This window comes from Ostrinia nubilalis, chromosome 13, assembly GCF_963855985.1.
Source record: "Ostrinia nubilalis chromosome 13, ilOstNubi1.1, whole genome shotgun sequence".
NCBI lineage: Eukaryota > Metazoa > Arthropoda > Insecta > Lepidoptera > Crambidae > Ostrinia > Ostrinia nubilalis.
Genome location: NC_087100.1, coordinates 1,657,300 through 1,674,153, shown reverse-complemented (window position 1 = coordinate 1,674,153; position 16,854 = coordinate 1,657,300). Strand labels below are relative to the sequence as shown.

The 16,854-nt window shown below is 37.2% G+C and overlaps 1 protein-coding gene across 1 annotated transcript in view; it reads left to right on the top strand.

Annotated features, from left to right (window-relative positions):
• Positions 1-7,074: 7,074 nt before the first annotated feature.
• Positions 7,075-16,854, top strand: part of LOC135077388 (adenylate cyclase type 2-like) — a 32,075-nt gene continuing 22,295 nt past the window's right edge. The window contains exons 1-2 of the mRNA XM_063971919.1: positions 7,075-7,197; positions 7,499-7,657. Coding sequence (XP_063827989.1) covers positions 7,082-7,197; positions 7,499-7,657 — 275 coding nt within the window. The 5' untranslated portion in view covers positions 7,075-7,081. The remainder of the gene's footprint in view (positions 7,198-7,498; positions 7,658-16,854) is intronic.

Below are 16,854 nucleotides of genomic sequence, written 5' to 3'. Positions count from 1 at the left end.
TGATACTGTGTAGGTAGACTGAAGCTGATTCTAAGATTTTTGATTAAAAATAAATCAGATATTCTTTTTAATAGAAATGTTCCAAACGAAGGCAAGCACAACGTAAACGGTTTACTTAGTACGGAAGGGAGTCGGTATACGGAAAGCTACAGTTTGTATTGAAAGTTTTCACTCTTTCCGTTTACACGAGCTTGCGGCTATCAGCGGAAACTTAACACGGGCGAGCTTTATTTGCAGTAGGAAATGTATGTACAACATGACTGTTGTTTGTCCATTACTTTAGGGAAATTTAAACAGTAATAAGCTTTAAGCTCACTTAAGGTTCGTAAATTGCATCTTTAGCAACACTGTTCACAGCTCTGTTCACTTGATCAGAGGTACACGATTCGGAAAATTGGATTCCGAATCTTAATAAATCTTGATATTGGCTGAGAGTGGTGAACGTCCTTTGACATTGGTCGGATTAATCAATCGGCAAGAATAAGTAGACGAAATGAATAGAGAATAGATTTATTGATAAAGGAAGTAAATTAAGTATGCCACGTGTATGTAAGGGCTATTATAGTGTGAAAGGAGAATCTGCCTTTTATATGAATATCGTATTATATTTTAGGAATCGATCTCGCAATCAATCACATTTAGATTCAGTAAGATTAATGTAATGTTCTGTCTATGAGTAGATGATATTAGTTTTTGCTTCTATTCAGTGAACTGAATGATGTTTCGATCACAGATAAAACCAAAAAGAATCTTCATCTTCTATCTATTTGTTGTAATGAAACATAAAAGCAATGGTTCTGTACATCAAGGAAATGAATAACTATAGGGTCTTATTTTGTATTAGAAAAATGTGGTATCAAAATACCTACCTATTTACTTAGATCAGTGTGGAATCAAAATACCAATTTACGTTATCAATGAAGTCGTAGCCATTATCTACAGCTGATCCGCCAATAACAAGCAATATTATCCAACATGTGATTGTTGTAAATTCTGCCTGTAAAATAATAAAGGTACCTAAGTACTACCTACTTTAGTATCATGTTAATACTTACTTATCTTCCTGGTATTTCATAAGCTCGTGTTCAAACAGTCCCAGGTGGGTTACTTGTTGTTGCTCTTGCTTGGTATTTGTTTTGCAATTAGGTAATTTCTCAAACTATAGCTCAAAATCTCTTTTGAATTTTCCTCGTTGCTTCAGTAAGTAGAGTAGAATGCTACCGTAATTAAAACTTATAAATCTTACCTCATGGTAGTAGCTAATATAAATAAAAAAGACGAAATCTCTCGACTAGATAAAGTTTCTGTGTGCGATTACGACTTTGGATACATTAAACTTAATTGTGAAAAAAACATAATAAAACTCAACAATATCGAAAGCTGACTGATATCGATTACTATTGCCTCAAAAATACATGCTCATTATTGTTCTAAACTTGAGGGACCTGCATGCATGCAGCATGGAAAGAACATGCTTCACTTTGAGAACTCCTGGCCATAAAGCAACGGCAACACAAACAGAATACGTTTCTTGCAACTTTGTTCTAAGATTTATTAAGGTTTGCTTGCTAATGTTACGGTGGAAATTACTGCGGTGCTGCTGTTGTTTGCTTTATTTGATTAAAAATACGTTTGTTCTAAGAACGATGCAGTTTTTTATGCAGCGAACTAAACTTCTTGAGTATTAGGTTGGAGTTTGCTAAAGGATCTTTTGCATGGAAATTAATTTAAAACAACACTACAATACGAATGTAATTGAATTAAAAACTTTTTTTTTATTTATCTACTAGAAAAAAGCAATAAATACTTACTTATTCACCCTTGAAAACCTGAAAACTTGTACCTAGTACAGCCCCAGGTGCATTATTCATCCTTTAATACATAAAACCTATAAGGACTCCATCATATCAAGCTCTACCATGTATCTGAGCAACCAGGGGCTGGCCGATATTATGCAAATGCTGCTAACTTAATATTGTAATAGAACTTTGCACCTACCACTGATGTCACGTCAGCGCAGGATTGATGATAATGTACCCTATTGATAGTTTAAGCTCTACACAGCTCATGATTGATGACACTCGAGGAGCTTCGAAGAAACTTGAAAAGTTATCAATAACTTTACGCGAAGATGTTACAACGAAAAGCGATCTTCTTTTAAATGTGTTTTAAAGGTCTCAAACCAATAACTTAGTCTGAAATGATACTAAAAATATGAATGATGAATGAAATAGCATATTGAAGCTTGTAATGGATTATATTAAAATTCAACTACATATAAAAAGCCTCAATCTATGCTTGAAATTGAATCTTATTTTCTTTTGTAATACGAAGTTTCAGTGAACGAACGAGATTTCAGCGTCGTTACAGAACACGGGCCTAAAATCACCCCATCAAAGATAACGTGGTACCCTAAAGAATCAAGTTAACTAATAAAATCATGTTACGGGGCTAATTCCACCTTAGTACGCGAACAACCAACAGGCTGCCATCAAATCGTTGAGATTCGTCGTATAAACGACAGAACGTCACGCTAAACACTGGCATCTTATTTAGTTGTGATAAAGGTGATTTTTAAACGAAAATGTACAGTCTTATGGCCTGTCGTACAAGTGTGAAGTTGAAATTACGAGACACGTCCCATTGCCCCTCGAAAAAGACTAGGCTAGTAAAAAAAACTGAAACTACTACTATAAAAGTAATTTTAAACTGATTTACTCGTATATTTTCAGACTTTACCTATCCCCTAGGTAAGTCACTGATTTCTACCGTGGCTTCTACAGAATAATGTTCCTTTATAGAAGATGCTCATTTTGGTATTACCTACATAAATATTTTTAGAAAATACTAGCGGCCGCCCGCGACTTCGTACGCGTGGATCCTGTTTTACCCCCTTGTCCCGAATTTTCTTTGCTATAAACCTCACGGAGCCCGAGACCTTTCCAACGAATGCAAAACCGTGGAAATCGGTTCGTGCGTTCTGGAGTTATAGCGTCAGGGAGGAAAACCCGACTTATTTTTATATAGTAGATAAGTACATTCTGATAGACTAAATAAACTATTTTTCGTTCCAATATTTGATATCTTGTAAATTGCATTTACTTTATGAAGTTACGAATTCCAGTTTCTTTTGAGAATCAAGATTTCAGACTGAAATTCTTCATTTTCTTTCCAGACCTTTTAGCGTTCATGGCCGTGTCAAGCGATATCTACCAAGTCAAACAGTCCGCCCTAAAAGCGCTGGCTTCTGTCGGACGTGGCTCGCACAATAGCTTTTGTGCAAGTTGCATCGGTTGATGTGCTTTGTTTTTATACCGAGAGCTTTATTTTCTTTGGCTACAGCAGATTTAATTAAGGGAAAGCCCTATTGGTGTTTTCTTACATAATGTAAAAAAGCAATACATAATAGCAAAAGTCGGTAGAGGTGAATCATTTTGGGTTGGTATTGCTTGATCTTCATTATTTTCTCTTTATTTCAATAATTTTAGTATTTAACTGTCTTGACTAAATTATCTCCCAAATCTAATTTTTTAAGACGGATGTTGCAGGAGGTACTTTAATCAACATTAGATGTCCTGAGATTAAAATGATTATGATGAAAGTTTAATGCCCGTTTTCACCCTCAATCCCAAATTTTTAAGTGACTCCTATGAAAACAACATTCCTGTTATGGGGATACCACCAAAGGGGTCACTTAAAAATTAGGGATTGATAGTGAAAACGGGCATAAGTCTCTCAAATCAATTGTGTGCAATATTGACTTTAAATGAAAACAATATCCGTACCAATATAAGTTGTTGACAGAGTAGTCCGGATGCATCCAATAAATACATTGACTCAGTCGTGAATGAAGGAGCAAAAGAAACTGGGAGCTTGTAAGATTTTATATCTTTCCTTTCTTTTCTTTTCCAATACTGCCAATGAATAGTAGAGACAATGTTTAGTAAGTTCAGTTCTTGTTTTTTTTTGTTCTGTCTTTCAGGATTTTATCACATAGTTCGTATGAAATGAACTGCAAAGATTTTGATTAACATTTTTCATCTTTGGTAGGTAATTGGAGTAACAAACAAAATAATTACTTTGATCTCATCACTTTCCCCCTTAAATTTACGACCTTTCTATGAAAACTGAACAATTTTTATGACACTTGTGCGATACCTATGCCTATGGTTTATTTATACCATAAAAATGTTAATGATACGACCTACAAAATGTCATACACATCTTATAGGCCTACAATGTATCTACGGTAACTTCCTCGGGGCTGCGGGTGTCTATGGGCGGTGGTAATCATTTATCATCAATTGATCCGTTTGCTCGTTGGCCTCTTGTTCCATAAAAAACGATTGTTCGAACCTATTGGATCTATGTACACTGTAGCAGTAGTCGATGTTATTTCTCTGTTGCTTATCTAAGGAACTAATACGCTTCAAGTTGCTGACACAACAAACCGTTCTACACTTACGTTTTGGGTTCCGTGGAAATAGCTGACTGTTTTACATTGATTGTTCAAATAGCCGGAGTGTGATCCGATTGACAATATAAAGGTTGTGAGGACAAAGGGCATGTCAGTATTATTCTGAAATTTATGTAAAAATGAAAACACTTTTTTCAGTAAGCAAAAAGTGTGTATCCTCAGTATGAATTTATTAACGTTCAGTTGAGAAATTAAGAGTTCGCAATGTCCGGGGTACGCTAAGTTATGAATTTCACAGAAAAAGCATTTGATTACTATGCATTTCATAGACCTATTTATTAGGACGGTAAATTATGTTTTCTTAGGAAAATAAATCCTATAATGCTCTAACGACCATTAATAATGATGCTATGGCCATTATACCAAGATGTAAGTTTTCCAAAATTGTAAGAATGAATTTATTGACCATTTTTATTAGATTGTCGTTTCGTCGACTTGCAAGAAGGTTCAAAATTAGGCTATTCCTTTACCTTCTACGCCTTTCATGAAAGCAGGCTCACAAATCTGCCTTTCCAAGTTCCGCGGGGAAGGCACGCAAGTCTATTGTCATTCCCGTAGCTACGGGTATGCCGAACATTTGGGGCTGCAATATAAAAGGCTGATTTGATCCTCGAGGAATTCCACTAAATCTATTAAAATAGCAAGGATTACCTTATTAAAATTTTAAGAGTACCGTAGTCTCGATTTATTAAATAAGTAATATCTATTTTAAGTAAAATACTGTGACACTGAAAACAATATGAAACGCCTGTATAGTGGATTGCCTAAGTAGGTACCGGGAAATAATACCATCTGAGTTTAAACACTGTGAAAATCTATGTTGAACGCAATTTTTATAAGTTTGTTTTCATATTTTATCAACATTTGAAATGCTTAGTAGGTATACTTAGTGCATACTTTATTATGTACGAGTATTATACGCTCTACCAGCTAGATAATTGGTGTCAAAGTAACAATTTATTAGTATCACATTATATCTTATTACATCATTATTAAGGTGTGTCAACACAAATCGTACACGCTCCTCGTTTTGGGCGACATTAATTGATACGAGCGCTGGCCATGTTTTGTCATCGATAGCGTTAATTGGACTTGTTTTTGCGTTGTCTCGTATTTATTTGCTGCGTGTAATGAAAATAGTTTTACCGTAGAAATGCGACAATTGTTTCTAGTAATAAATTGTAATTGATATGTTTTTTGTAGCATATCAAAAGTGACGAAGAATATTGTAGGATTTTTGCTAGTCCTATTATGTACCTACTTTCAACATCGAGGTACTGAGTATACATTTCCAAGTTGCTACCTTGACATTGGCAAATGCGCAAGCCGTGCGAGCCATTAAAAAAAAACTAACCTCCAAAATTACCTACCTTCCCCTTTCTGTGGATCGAATAGCTTACCTATGTAAAACAAACGTCATCATCCCACTGCAGGAGTATAGCTGTCTCTAATTTACCAGAGGTAAATGGAGGATTTGACCTACACTCCCCAATATTCATGCTCGCCAGACGGGTCGGGGAGGTCTGAAGTTTATAAAATAATGCGTCACTTCAGCGGGACAAGCCATTACAAAAATTAAAAGTAATGCCAAAGTTAGCTTTCTAACATCGCCGTTCTACCAAAACACCTTTTTATCTAGAAAATACGAGTATTTCATAAGATACCCATCAGCGTCCTCATAAATAACCCTTCCCGTCTGCGGTGGTAATTTATTAGCTTGTCACAAACAAGAAACAATTCTATTTCTAATTAAAACGCGGACCGCGCCGGGGCCTTCGGTTGTCAATAGCAGGAATGGTTTTACGTGAGCGCTTGAAAGCGCTTCAATGGCTGACGTTTTTAACTTCGAGGTATTTACAAGAATAACTTGCAATTTGAAGGGCGCTACGCTGAATTTGGATAAAAATAGCACCAGGTTGTTTTGTCCCTAAAATGTAAGCATTGTTTCCATACAATTTGATTGTCGTCGCTAGTAAAAATACAGGCATATTTTGGTGTTACATGAGTGGAGACGGGTTGCGCTTTGACATGTTGTACGAAAGGCTTTTTAAAGTGGTAAAATGAATTAAACATTCAAGTCCTCTTGTTGGACAATGTAACTTGTAAAGTCTTATTTGATGATACGCTTATGATAATCTGAAAAGAACAACTTCAGGAACAAAAAATGATTTGGTTTATCCCAGCGGTTCCCAAACTTATTTTGTCTGCTGCCCACTTTGAGAATAAATTCTTTTTAGCGCCCCCATTTGTAGTCGAGTGTCGAGAGCTCAGTCGGTGTCTAAGAGTCCTCCTAGTAAATGACGCCCCCAAGCCTCTACACAACGTCCCGATTTTTTTTCTGGGTCTCTTACCGCCCGGGCCCCCCTTTAATCCTGCAGCGCCCACAAGGGGGCGTTATCGCCCACTTTGGGAAAGACTGGTTTATCCCATCAACCATGACAGATTTACGGAGTAACTTTCCAACTCGAAATGCACTAGCGATAAAGATAGACTATGCAATAAAAGCACTGCTACTGAGCACGTAATAGAAGAACACTAAGATCGTCTAGCTAGCTATTCTAGAGTAAACTTATTCTGTGCATCTTTTCGCAGGAAAACCAGTGCATGCGTATCAAGATCCTCGGCGACTGCTACTACTGCGTGTCGGGGCTGCCGGTGTCGCGGCCCAACCACGCCTACAACTGCGTCAACATGGGCTTGCAGATGATCGACGCTATCAGGTAAGATCTCGTTTGTTCCCAACAAATCACACCAAAACGAGTATCAATGTTACTTATTAAGAGGTTATTAAGGGAGAGATTATGTACGATATCACCAGTCTGGCCAGCGTGGAAGCTTGGGGAGTGTAGGCCAATTCTCTCTGGCCTTTAGTATATTAGATAAGATCGTCCTCCGACAGTGGGGACTGAGATGATAACACATAATTTGGTCCTCTTCTAAGCTCAATGTAATACCACCCTTATACCTTAAGATTACACTCATCCATCGACGCTAGTACTATTGATCATTGTTTCTCACCAGGTTCGTCCGCGAAGCGACGGGTTTTAACGTGGACATGCGCATTGGCATCCACACCGGCAACGTGCTCTGCGGCGTGTTGGGCCTGCGCAAGTGGCAGTTCGACGTGTGGAGCGATGACGTCACGCTGGCCAACCACATGGAGTCCGGTGGCATTGCTGGGTGAGTGTTTATGAGGCTAAAATGACTTTATTTTATGGGATATGTTAAAGCTCGTATCCCGCTGAGGCGATAAGACTCAGAAACGCTCACCGTATCGGTAAAAGCGTACTATGTGAATTATGTGATGTATGCGTGCCTTAGACGGGTCCTCTATCAAAATGTATTGGGTTCCTCATCTATAAAAGGTCTTTAGATAAAAAGGGCCTTTTTCATCTAAAAAAGGTCATTGCAATTTTTTTTTATGTACGACAATTCAGCTATTTGACAGCAATAGCAAATTGGTATTAATTAAGATGCAGTCTAGGATGGTACATATCTGCCCTGTAAGAGCCTATTCACTCTCTCCTTGAAAAGGCCCGGATAATTGAGTTCAGGAAAGACAGTAGCAGGTAGCAAATTACAGATCTTTCCTAAGCGTTTGCCTATTCTGACTAATCCAAAAAAGTCCGGCTCTTGGGCCCCTGTGTAGGTCGGGGCCCCGTATCATGGATACGGATAATACTGCGGTAGGGTAAAATAATGAGAAAATACTGGACTTTTTTTTCACTACCAGAAGGAAAAGACGAAATGCTATAATTTAATTTGCATCGAACTAAAATGTCTATTTCATTTTCAGTGCTAGACGCCCCTTAATATTCAGACAAGGTAGAGTGAGTAGCTTCTGTCTGAGGAAAATTTTTCACAATTGCTTTGCTCCGATAGTCAAAGCAGTTGTAACGTAGTTATATTTTACAGTCCTAGAATTTCTCGAATAACAGTTTCCCTTCCAATATCTTACTTAATAATAATCCACTTTACAATTCAAATAACCTATCTCCGCTGATCCAATGATCACCTTCTTTTTATTTAAACAGCGCAGTTGATTTTAAACGAGAATATAGGTACATTCATTTTTTTTTAAATCACGAAAAAGGCAGAAGACGCATCTAAAGATGTATCTACTGTTACATAAAATCTAAGAGCATAAAATAGCAGACAATCGACTAAAGACTATCCGATGACTGGTCGATTGATGTAAATCGTACAAAATCGCGAGGTTTTTGCTCACCTGACTGTATTGAGCAATTCTGGGGCATATTGTTGTAACTTGTGTTTTCATAATAATTTTGCCAGTGTTTGATTTTCTGAAGAAAGGCTGAGGAATTCAAGTCTAAACGAGTAATAAAATTCATTATAATACACGGGTGGAATTTCACCCAAATACCTACATATTTGTTCGTCTGTAGTTTAATGAAGTGAAGAAATAATATCTTCATTTATTAAATAACTTTCTTATATTGAACTTGCTTTTGATCTCTGAAAAGACCTACGATAATTTACCCAGCAAATAGACTGCTATTTTTTTAGAAAAACTTAATAATAATAATAATAAGCCCCCTAAAATCCATCCTTTCGTCCGGTCTTGACCATCTAAGCCACGTAGGGGGCGGACACTCGCAACAAAATTACTATGCGAGTGACCAACAGGGCAATGGTAAACCCATCGTAATATGGAGAAATGAGTAATGGAAGATATAATTTGCGGCCGCTGCCCGGGGGTCGCCGGGGCGCACCTGGAGCCGTTGCTGGGTGTCTCAGCATGCGATCCAACGGCGACGAGGAGTTGAGCAGGCGGGCTCCAGTCGACAAAAATACTACAGCCGAAGAACGTCAAGATTTTGACACGCAGTCTTTACTATCAACAGGCTCATCCTGCTACCAACCTGAGCTTGAACGACCATCTTCGTCATCTTCTGAGTACCAATCGTGCGAGGATGTTGCACAGGAGGCACCATGTGCCGTAAAATCTGTGCCCACCACGTACGAACGACGTAAACGTAGGAGATGGAATGAAGAAATGAACATATTTCTCCTACGCACGTACCTAGAAATTACCTTATTAGAATCTGACAAGAAAAATTATTTGGAACCACTTCACAAAAGATTTACTGAAAAATACCCCCATTTCGAAGTCACGCGACAAAATTTAGGCAACCAACGTAGGTCAATAGTCAATAATAAATTAATACCACAAAGCGTAATAGACAATATTTACCAAGAAGTTCAGGCTACCATTAACTCTTCATCCAGTCAAAACTCAATAGCAAACACTACTACCTTTTTGTCAAATCAACGTGTGAGATGGACAAATGCACACAACGAATCGATAATGAGGAGCTACTATAGAATAACGGAATTAGAAACCAATAAAACAGCATACAGAAGACCACTGCACCAAGACTTCATAACGACATTTCCTCAACTTGCGCACTTAACTGAACAGAGAATTGCAGACCAACGAAGACTCATCATACTCAACAAATGGATAACTAACAGCAGACTGAACGAAATCAAAGAAGAAGTGGCACTAGAACTACGATCAGAAAACACAGGAAATCTAACTACCACAGCGTATAACACACAACGCCATGAAGAATCTGAAATTACTTACAACACTTTGCCAAACCCTAACTATAGCTTACTCACCCAACCACGTGAAACTTCAGTGACTCCACTGACACATGACACAATTGCACAAACCACTGAGGAAGAGGTACTGGAAATCTTAAGGGACACTACTGATACCCAACAAACTGAATTAACACAAAGAATCCCAGAAGTAGATATTGCATTTCAAGAAGCATTAACTTTCTTTACAGATACAGACCCAACATCTAGAAATTACATACCTAAACAAAAAGCCACAAAAAAACTAGCAATCACTACTCAGTACATTAACAAAATGATCTTGCCACAACACATAAATAATGATACTACTTTTAACACCCTACAGACAGTGCTATACTGCGCTGCATGGACAGCTGCTAAGGTTAATGGAACAAAACTTTCACTACCAGAACAACGCACATTAACAAACACTCAAGAACCTAATAGAACAACAGCGAAGAGAAAGGACAACAAACCAAAATGGCAAAGACGATTAGAAGCGAGGATTGAAGATCTTAGGATCAAAATTGGACGGCTGACTCACTACATAAACGGAAATAGGAGTAGAAAACTTACCAAACACGTTAATAAAATACTCAATGATTACAAAATTCACTCAACACACGAAGGAAATAACTCACAACTCACACACTTCCTAGATACTCTGAAACAAAAACTGTCCGTACTAAGCAGTAGACTTGACAGGTATAACAAATGCACACTTCGTAAATTACAGAACAAACAGTTTATAATTAATGAAAAACAATTTTATCGAAAATTTAGGACCAACACTAATTCTCAATCTCACACTACTACTTCTACACCGTCTCCCGAAGAAATGAGAGACTTTTGGGCAGGTATCTGGGAGAAGTCTACAAACCACAAGGAAGAAGCTGAATGGATCAAGCACGAACAACAAAGATTTGCCCATATAGAAGAGATGGAATTTGAATCAGTCTCATTTGACACCTTTAAGAACATTATAGATAAATCGCATAACTGGAAAGCCCCTGGCTCTGATCAGATCCACAATTACTGGTATAAAAAATTTACTCATATACAAAAATACCTACACAACTTTATCAATCAGTTTATTACAAACCCTAATAGCATGCCCGCATATATAACAACTGGAATAACTTACATGATACCAAAAGATAAAAATGATGTATTAAATCCGAGTAAATATAGACCAATCACTTGCTTACAAACAATGTACAAAATAATCACGTCCTGTATTGCACATATTATATACAAACACACAGAACTTAACGAAATAATGACAGAGCAACAGAAAGGCTGCAAAAAGTACAGCCAAGGATGCAAGGAGCAACTTACAATAGACTCAGTAATACTCAAACAAGTTAAAAAACACAAAACTGATCTTTATTCCATGTACATTGATTACAAAAAAGCTTATGACTCTGTACCTCACAGCTGGCTACTCCAAATTCTGAATATTTACAAAATCCATCCTACAATTATACAATTTCTACAAAACATTATGCAAACATGGACAACACAGCTTAAAATGAATTCAGATATAGGTACCTTACACTCCGAACCAATACATATCAAACGCGGCATCTTCCAAGGGGACGCGCTGAGCCCACTCTGGTTTTGCCTCGCTCTCAACCCTTTGTCAAATAGCCTAAACTCTACAGATCTCGGATACTCACTAACACAGCAGACACACACAGAGACACTCACTGGCAAACTAAGTCATCTCATGTACATGGATGACATTAAATTGTTTGCGGCATCGGAAAATGATCTCGAAGTGCTTGCAAATATCACGGAGAAGTTTTCCCTTGATATTAATATGGAATTCGGGATAGACAAGTGCAAGATAAACTCCATAAAAAATGGTCAGAGATACCAACATTCCTATCAGCTAGACACAGGTGAGACAATAACGCCCTTAGATGAAACTGACACTTACAAATATTTAGGTTACAATCAATCCAACTTAATAGACTATAAACAAAGTAAAGAATACCTGAAGAAACAATTTAGAATCAGACTTAACGCTATTTTATCTACACAATTAAATGCTAGAAATTTGATCAAAGCTATTAACACATACGCAATACCTATCCTCACATATTCTTTTGGAATCATAAATTGGTCTAAATCCGAATTAAAGGCACTACAACGCACCATACACACAAGTATGACAAAACATCGAAAGCACCACCCGCGGTCATGTGTTCAGCGCCTGACATTGCCACGGATAGATGGAGGTAGGGGCCTTATAGATATAGCTAATTTATACGCAAAACAAATCACTAACCTACGTAGCTATTTCCACAATAAATCAGAAACATCATCGTTACATAGACTTATCTCACACAATGATTGCAAGCTCACACCTTTGAACCTAAAAGACCAAGAAGCACAAAACAGTGAAAAGCAGACCCACAGAGACACTAAACTACAGGAATGGATAAGGAAATCTCTCCATGGGAGGCATCTCCAAGATCTTCTCCACACTAACGTCGACTATAAAGCGTCGAACGAGTGGCTGAAGCGAGGAGAGCTATTTCCAGAGACGGAGGGATTTGCTCTAGCCATACAGGACCAAGTTATAGAAACTCGTAATTACCAAAGATACATCATGAAGGTGCCAAACTTACAAACTGATAGCTGCAGACGATGCAATAGTTCTCCGGAAACGATACAACATATCACAGGTGCATGTAAGGCCATAGTTCAAACAGATTATAAACACCGGCATGATCAGGTTGCAAACATAATTCATCAAGCAATAGCCCAGAAACATAAACTAATAACTTCACCACCCACCCCATATTACAAGTACAACCCTGAAACCGTTTTGGAGAACACCTCTCATAAACTATATTTTGACCGCGCGATTCTTACCGATAAAACAGTACATTTTAACAGGCCAGACATAACCCTCATCGATAAAATCAATAAAACTGCACACTTGATCGACATTGCTATCCCTAATACTCACAACCTACAAAAAACAATAGCGGAAAAAATTTCAAAGTATACAGACCTTAAGGACGAGATAACTCGTATGTGGAGATTAAATAAAGTAAGTATCGTGCCTATAGTTCTGTCCACAACAGGAGTCATTCCAGTACAGCTTACCCCGTCACTCAGAAGCCTGGACTTACCCGATTATATTTCCACACAACTACAAAAGGCCAGCATTCTAAACACATGCAGAATTGTCCGGAAATTTTTACAGTCTTCGTCAAATAATTAGATGTAATTAGACCTTAATACATTTTTATATTTAAGTTATATTGAATTGGTATTCACTTGGTTCAGGCCCGTGAATATCATTAAAAACCCGATGGCATTAGAAGACTCATCGTGATACACATAAGTATAAATAAAAATAATAATAATAATAAAAATCTTTATTTGGCACGGGACAAAAAATGACAATTACAAGTATAAAAAGGTACACAAAGAAGAAAAAAATAAAAAATAAAAAACAGTAAAATAATCCAGCCAGATCAGTAAAAATCCCGAGCCAAAAAGGCGCCCGCTCAGCGATACTCGGGACATAAGTAAATGTCCCGACGCTGATTTTCAGCGAGTACCCTTGCCTAGGCCTCGGCTGTTGGGACCCAAACCGCGTCCGCCAAACATAAACTAATTATTTTATTAAAACTTTTATATATTCAAGAGCGGATAGGGGATGCTCAACAGTCGAGGCCCCGCGTGGCGCTCTGCTAACATATAAACAAACAGACTTTGCTGCTGCAAATAATAAAATAAATGAAGAATGTGTAGGTGTGTTGTGTGTGTGCTCCTGAACGTGCCATCAATGCGTTAGTGTGGGTGACGTGTTGAGTGTTGTGTGTTTACTAATAAATAAATAAATAAGTCAACGAAACGGGAATAAAATAAAATAAATAAAATGTTAATGAACAATAATAAGTAATAATAAATACTAAAGTAACGATCACAGACCCCCTGCAAATGTCATAAATCATACGACTGTTTAACATAACATGGCGAAAATCGGAGACATCCAGCATCGACAAAAGCGCCCTCTAGTTATGCAGGCACTCTGCGTGGGAAATTGGCCAAGACGCAGTAGTGTGAACACAATCTCGGAAAACTTAAGTCCCTATAGGATTACAAATTAGCAGAAAAATGCGAAGGGGCAAATTAACTTAACGTAAAACGAAATGAAGATATCAACTTTTAGAAGTAAGTCTGCTAATCCTCTTAGCGAATACTCTCGTTTTCAGTTTCATCGGAGTGTCTGAATGTTTAAGATATGACGAGATTTTTCGCTTTAAACGTTTAAGGTGTTTTAACTTTAGAAATAACGTTTTAATTTACTTTAAATAAATAATGTTTTGTATTGAAAACTTTTTAGTTTACATAAAAGCTTTCATGCAATGTAAAAATAGACGGTATCTGACAGTTTTCCTATCTGAGAATAATGATATTTAAATCCTAAAAATAGGTTACTTTAACAGCTAAGTATAGACATCCCATGAATTATGATAAAAAAAAACAGTTTTTGTTCAACACATATTTTTTCTAACTCTATGATAACTGCATTGAACCACAGTAAAAACATAACACGTAAAATCTAATTAATACTATAGTGGCCCTTAGTACGGGGCTATTTATATTGGGGCTTTGTGCCGACAGAAATAGACAGGGACTTACCGGCCTAAGTCAATTTGGTAATTTTCCCGAAAAAGATCGAATATGGTTCACAAATTGTTGGTAGTATTTTGGACTTCAAAGAAGATGGATATTTGCCGTTCACTTTTGTTTACATCTTAAAGTAAATATGCATTTGCTTTGCGTCATTTACTTGTTTTATTCTTATGTTAACCTTGTTGTTGTTGTCACTATTTTTTATTTTGTTCTTGAGTTGAGTTTGCTGTTTGCCTGTTAGTTGTTATTTACTTGACGTCCAATGTAATTGTTGTTTTTGTTCACGATGATACTTTAAATAAAATTCTATTAAAATTATTAAAAAAGAATTCCACCTCTGGTACAAAAAATTAAATATGATTTGGAATCGGTGCTCTACAAAGTTTTATATCAGATTATCATTAACTAGGTAAACATTACTTAAATATTAATCTCCGCTGTCCGACATTGATGGCCCCAAATAGATAGTTTTAAACCTTTTGAAAACATTTTCTTTGAACTACGGCCGCTAAATACTGTCCATAAAAGAGCTTTAGTAAAGCTTTTATCGTGAAAGGGCCGGAAAACAGTGTTACTAGATTAGCTTTCAGCTTTCAGCCCGTGTAGGCTGGAATAGAGTTTGATGTTTCCATTTCATAGTCTATTGACTCAATATTTTGAAAGCAATAGGTACAGATTGCAATCGGATTTTCCCACTTTTTTAAGTTCGAGCTTGATCACAGTTTTACGCATGGGGCAAATTGAGTTATGTTAGAGCGAGTTGTCTCAACCAATCGAAATGATGATGAGTTGTCTTAAATATGATTACTAGTATGTTCACTCACGTTCTAAAGACTTTTGACTAGGTAAGTATATCGATAGAACTTTTTCGATAAACTAAAAAAAAACTTGCGGACAGATCAATTTATTTGTTATAACTTTGGCTAGCTTGGTTAGTTCGTCAAAAATGACAGAAGTTGGCATTGTTATCCCAGATTCATAATGTTAGCAGACTTTCAAACTTTAAATAAACAAGCTCGTTATACCATACTTAGGGATCACTTACTTGGGTAAACTTGTAATCTTACGTTCAATATTATGAAACCTCTTCTTCAGGTGTGAGTGAGTATTCCCTGGTTTTCACTAATGAAGAATGAATATCTAGTTAACATAATTAATTGTATTGATTGATTAAATAAACTATATCGCATCAATAAAGCATCCTAATACCTTTTATATTTGTTCACCTCGTCTATAACTTGTAGTTCGTTCGTTCGTTCGTTTCAGCCGAATGACGTCCACTGCTGGACAAAGGCCTCCTCCAAGGTTTTTCACAATGAACGGTCCTGCGCTGCCCGCATCCAGGCTCTTCCCGCGACCTTCACCAGATCGTCGGTCCACCTAGTAGGAGGCGTGCCCACGCTACGTCTTCCAGCCCGTGGTCGCCACTCGAGAACTTCGAGGACTCGATAACTTGTAGTAGGATTCTATAAAAACGTTTCCATTCCCAAGTTTCTAGTAAAAATGGAAAAAATATAATCTAGGGGATTTCGATGTTGGTGCTCAGGGTTACCAAAGAAGATGGAAAGTTACCTAACGGATACATTTCAAAAGTAATCCAGGAACAGTATTTTATTTACTTCTTAGCTTCTAGCAGTTGTAACTTTGATAAAGATAAGGCTTGATAGATGATCCAGCAAATTACACTAAGGGGACATTGTAAATAGACAACATACTTAATCATATTGAAGAAGAAGACTATCTTACTTTGGTTGGTTGCACTAATTTGTGCTTGTGGACTTTCGTGACGCCCAAAAATGTCTCTTATTCTTACCGTAAGTTTCCATTTATCGCAGCGTAGAAAAACCCTAATTATCGGAGTTTGACAGCCCTATCAGTGATCGTTAATATTTCACCAAAGTTCGCTGGATTTCCGCTGATTGATTGAATTTTTTATATTCAATAACTGGGCTAATCAGCCTGTCGACTGAATTTGATAACTCACTCAACGCCAGTCAATTCGGAGATCGTTTTCTATTTGAATGTACTTAAATAAATAACTTTTAATGGGGTAACTCTTTAATGAATAATACCTTGTCAGAGCACTTAACACGCCCCAATACAGCTTG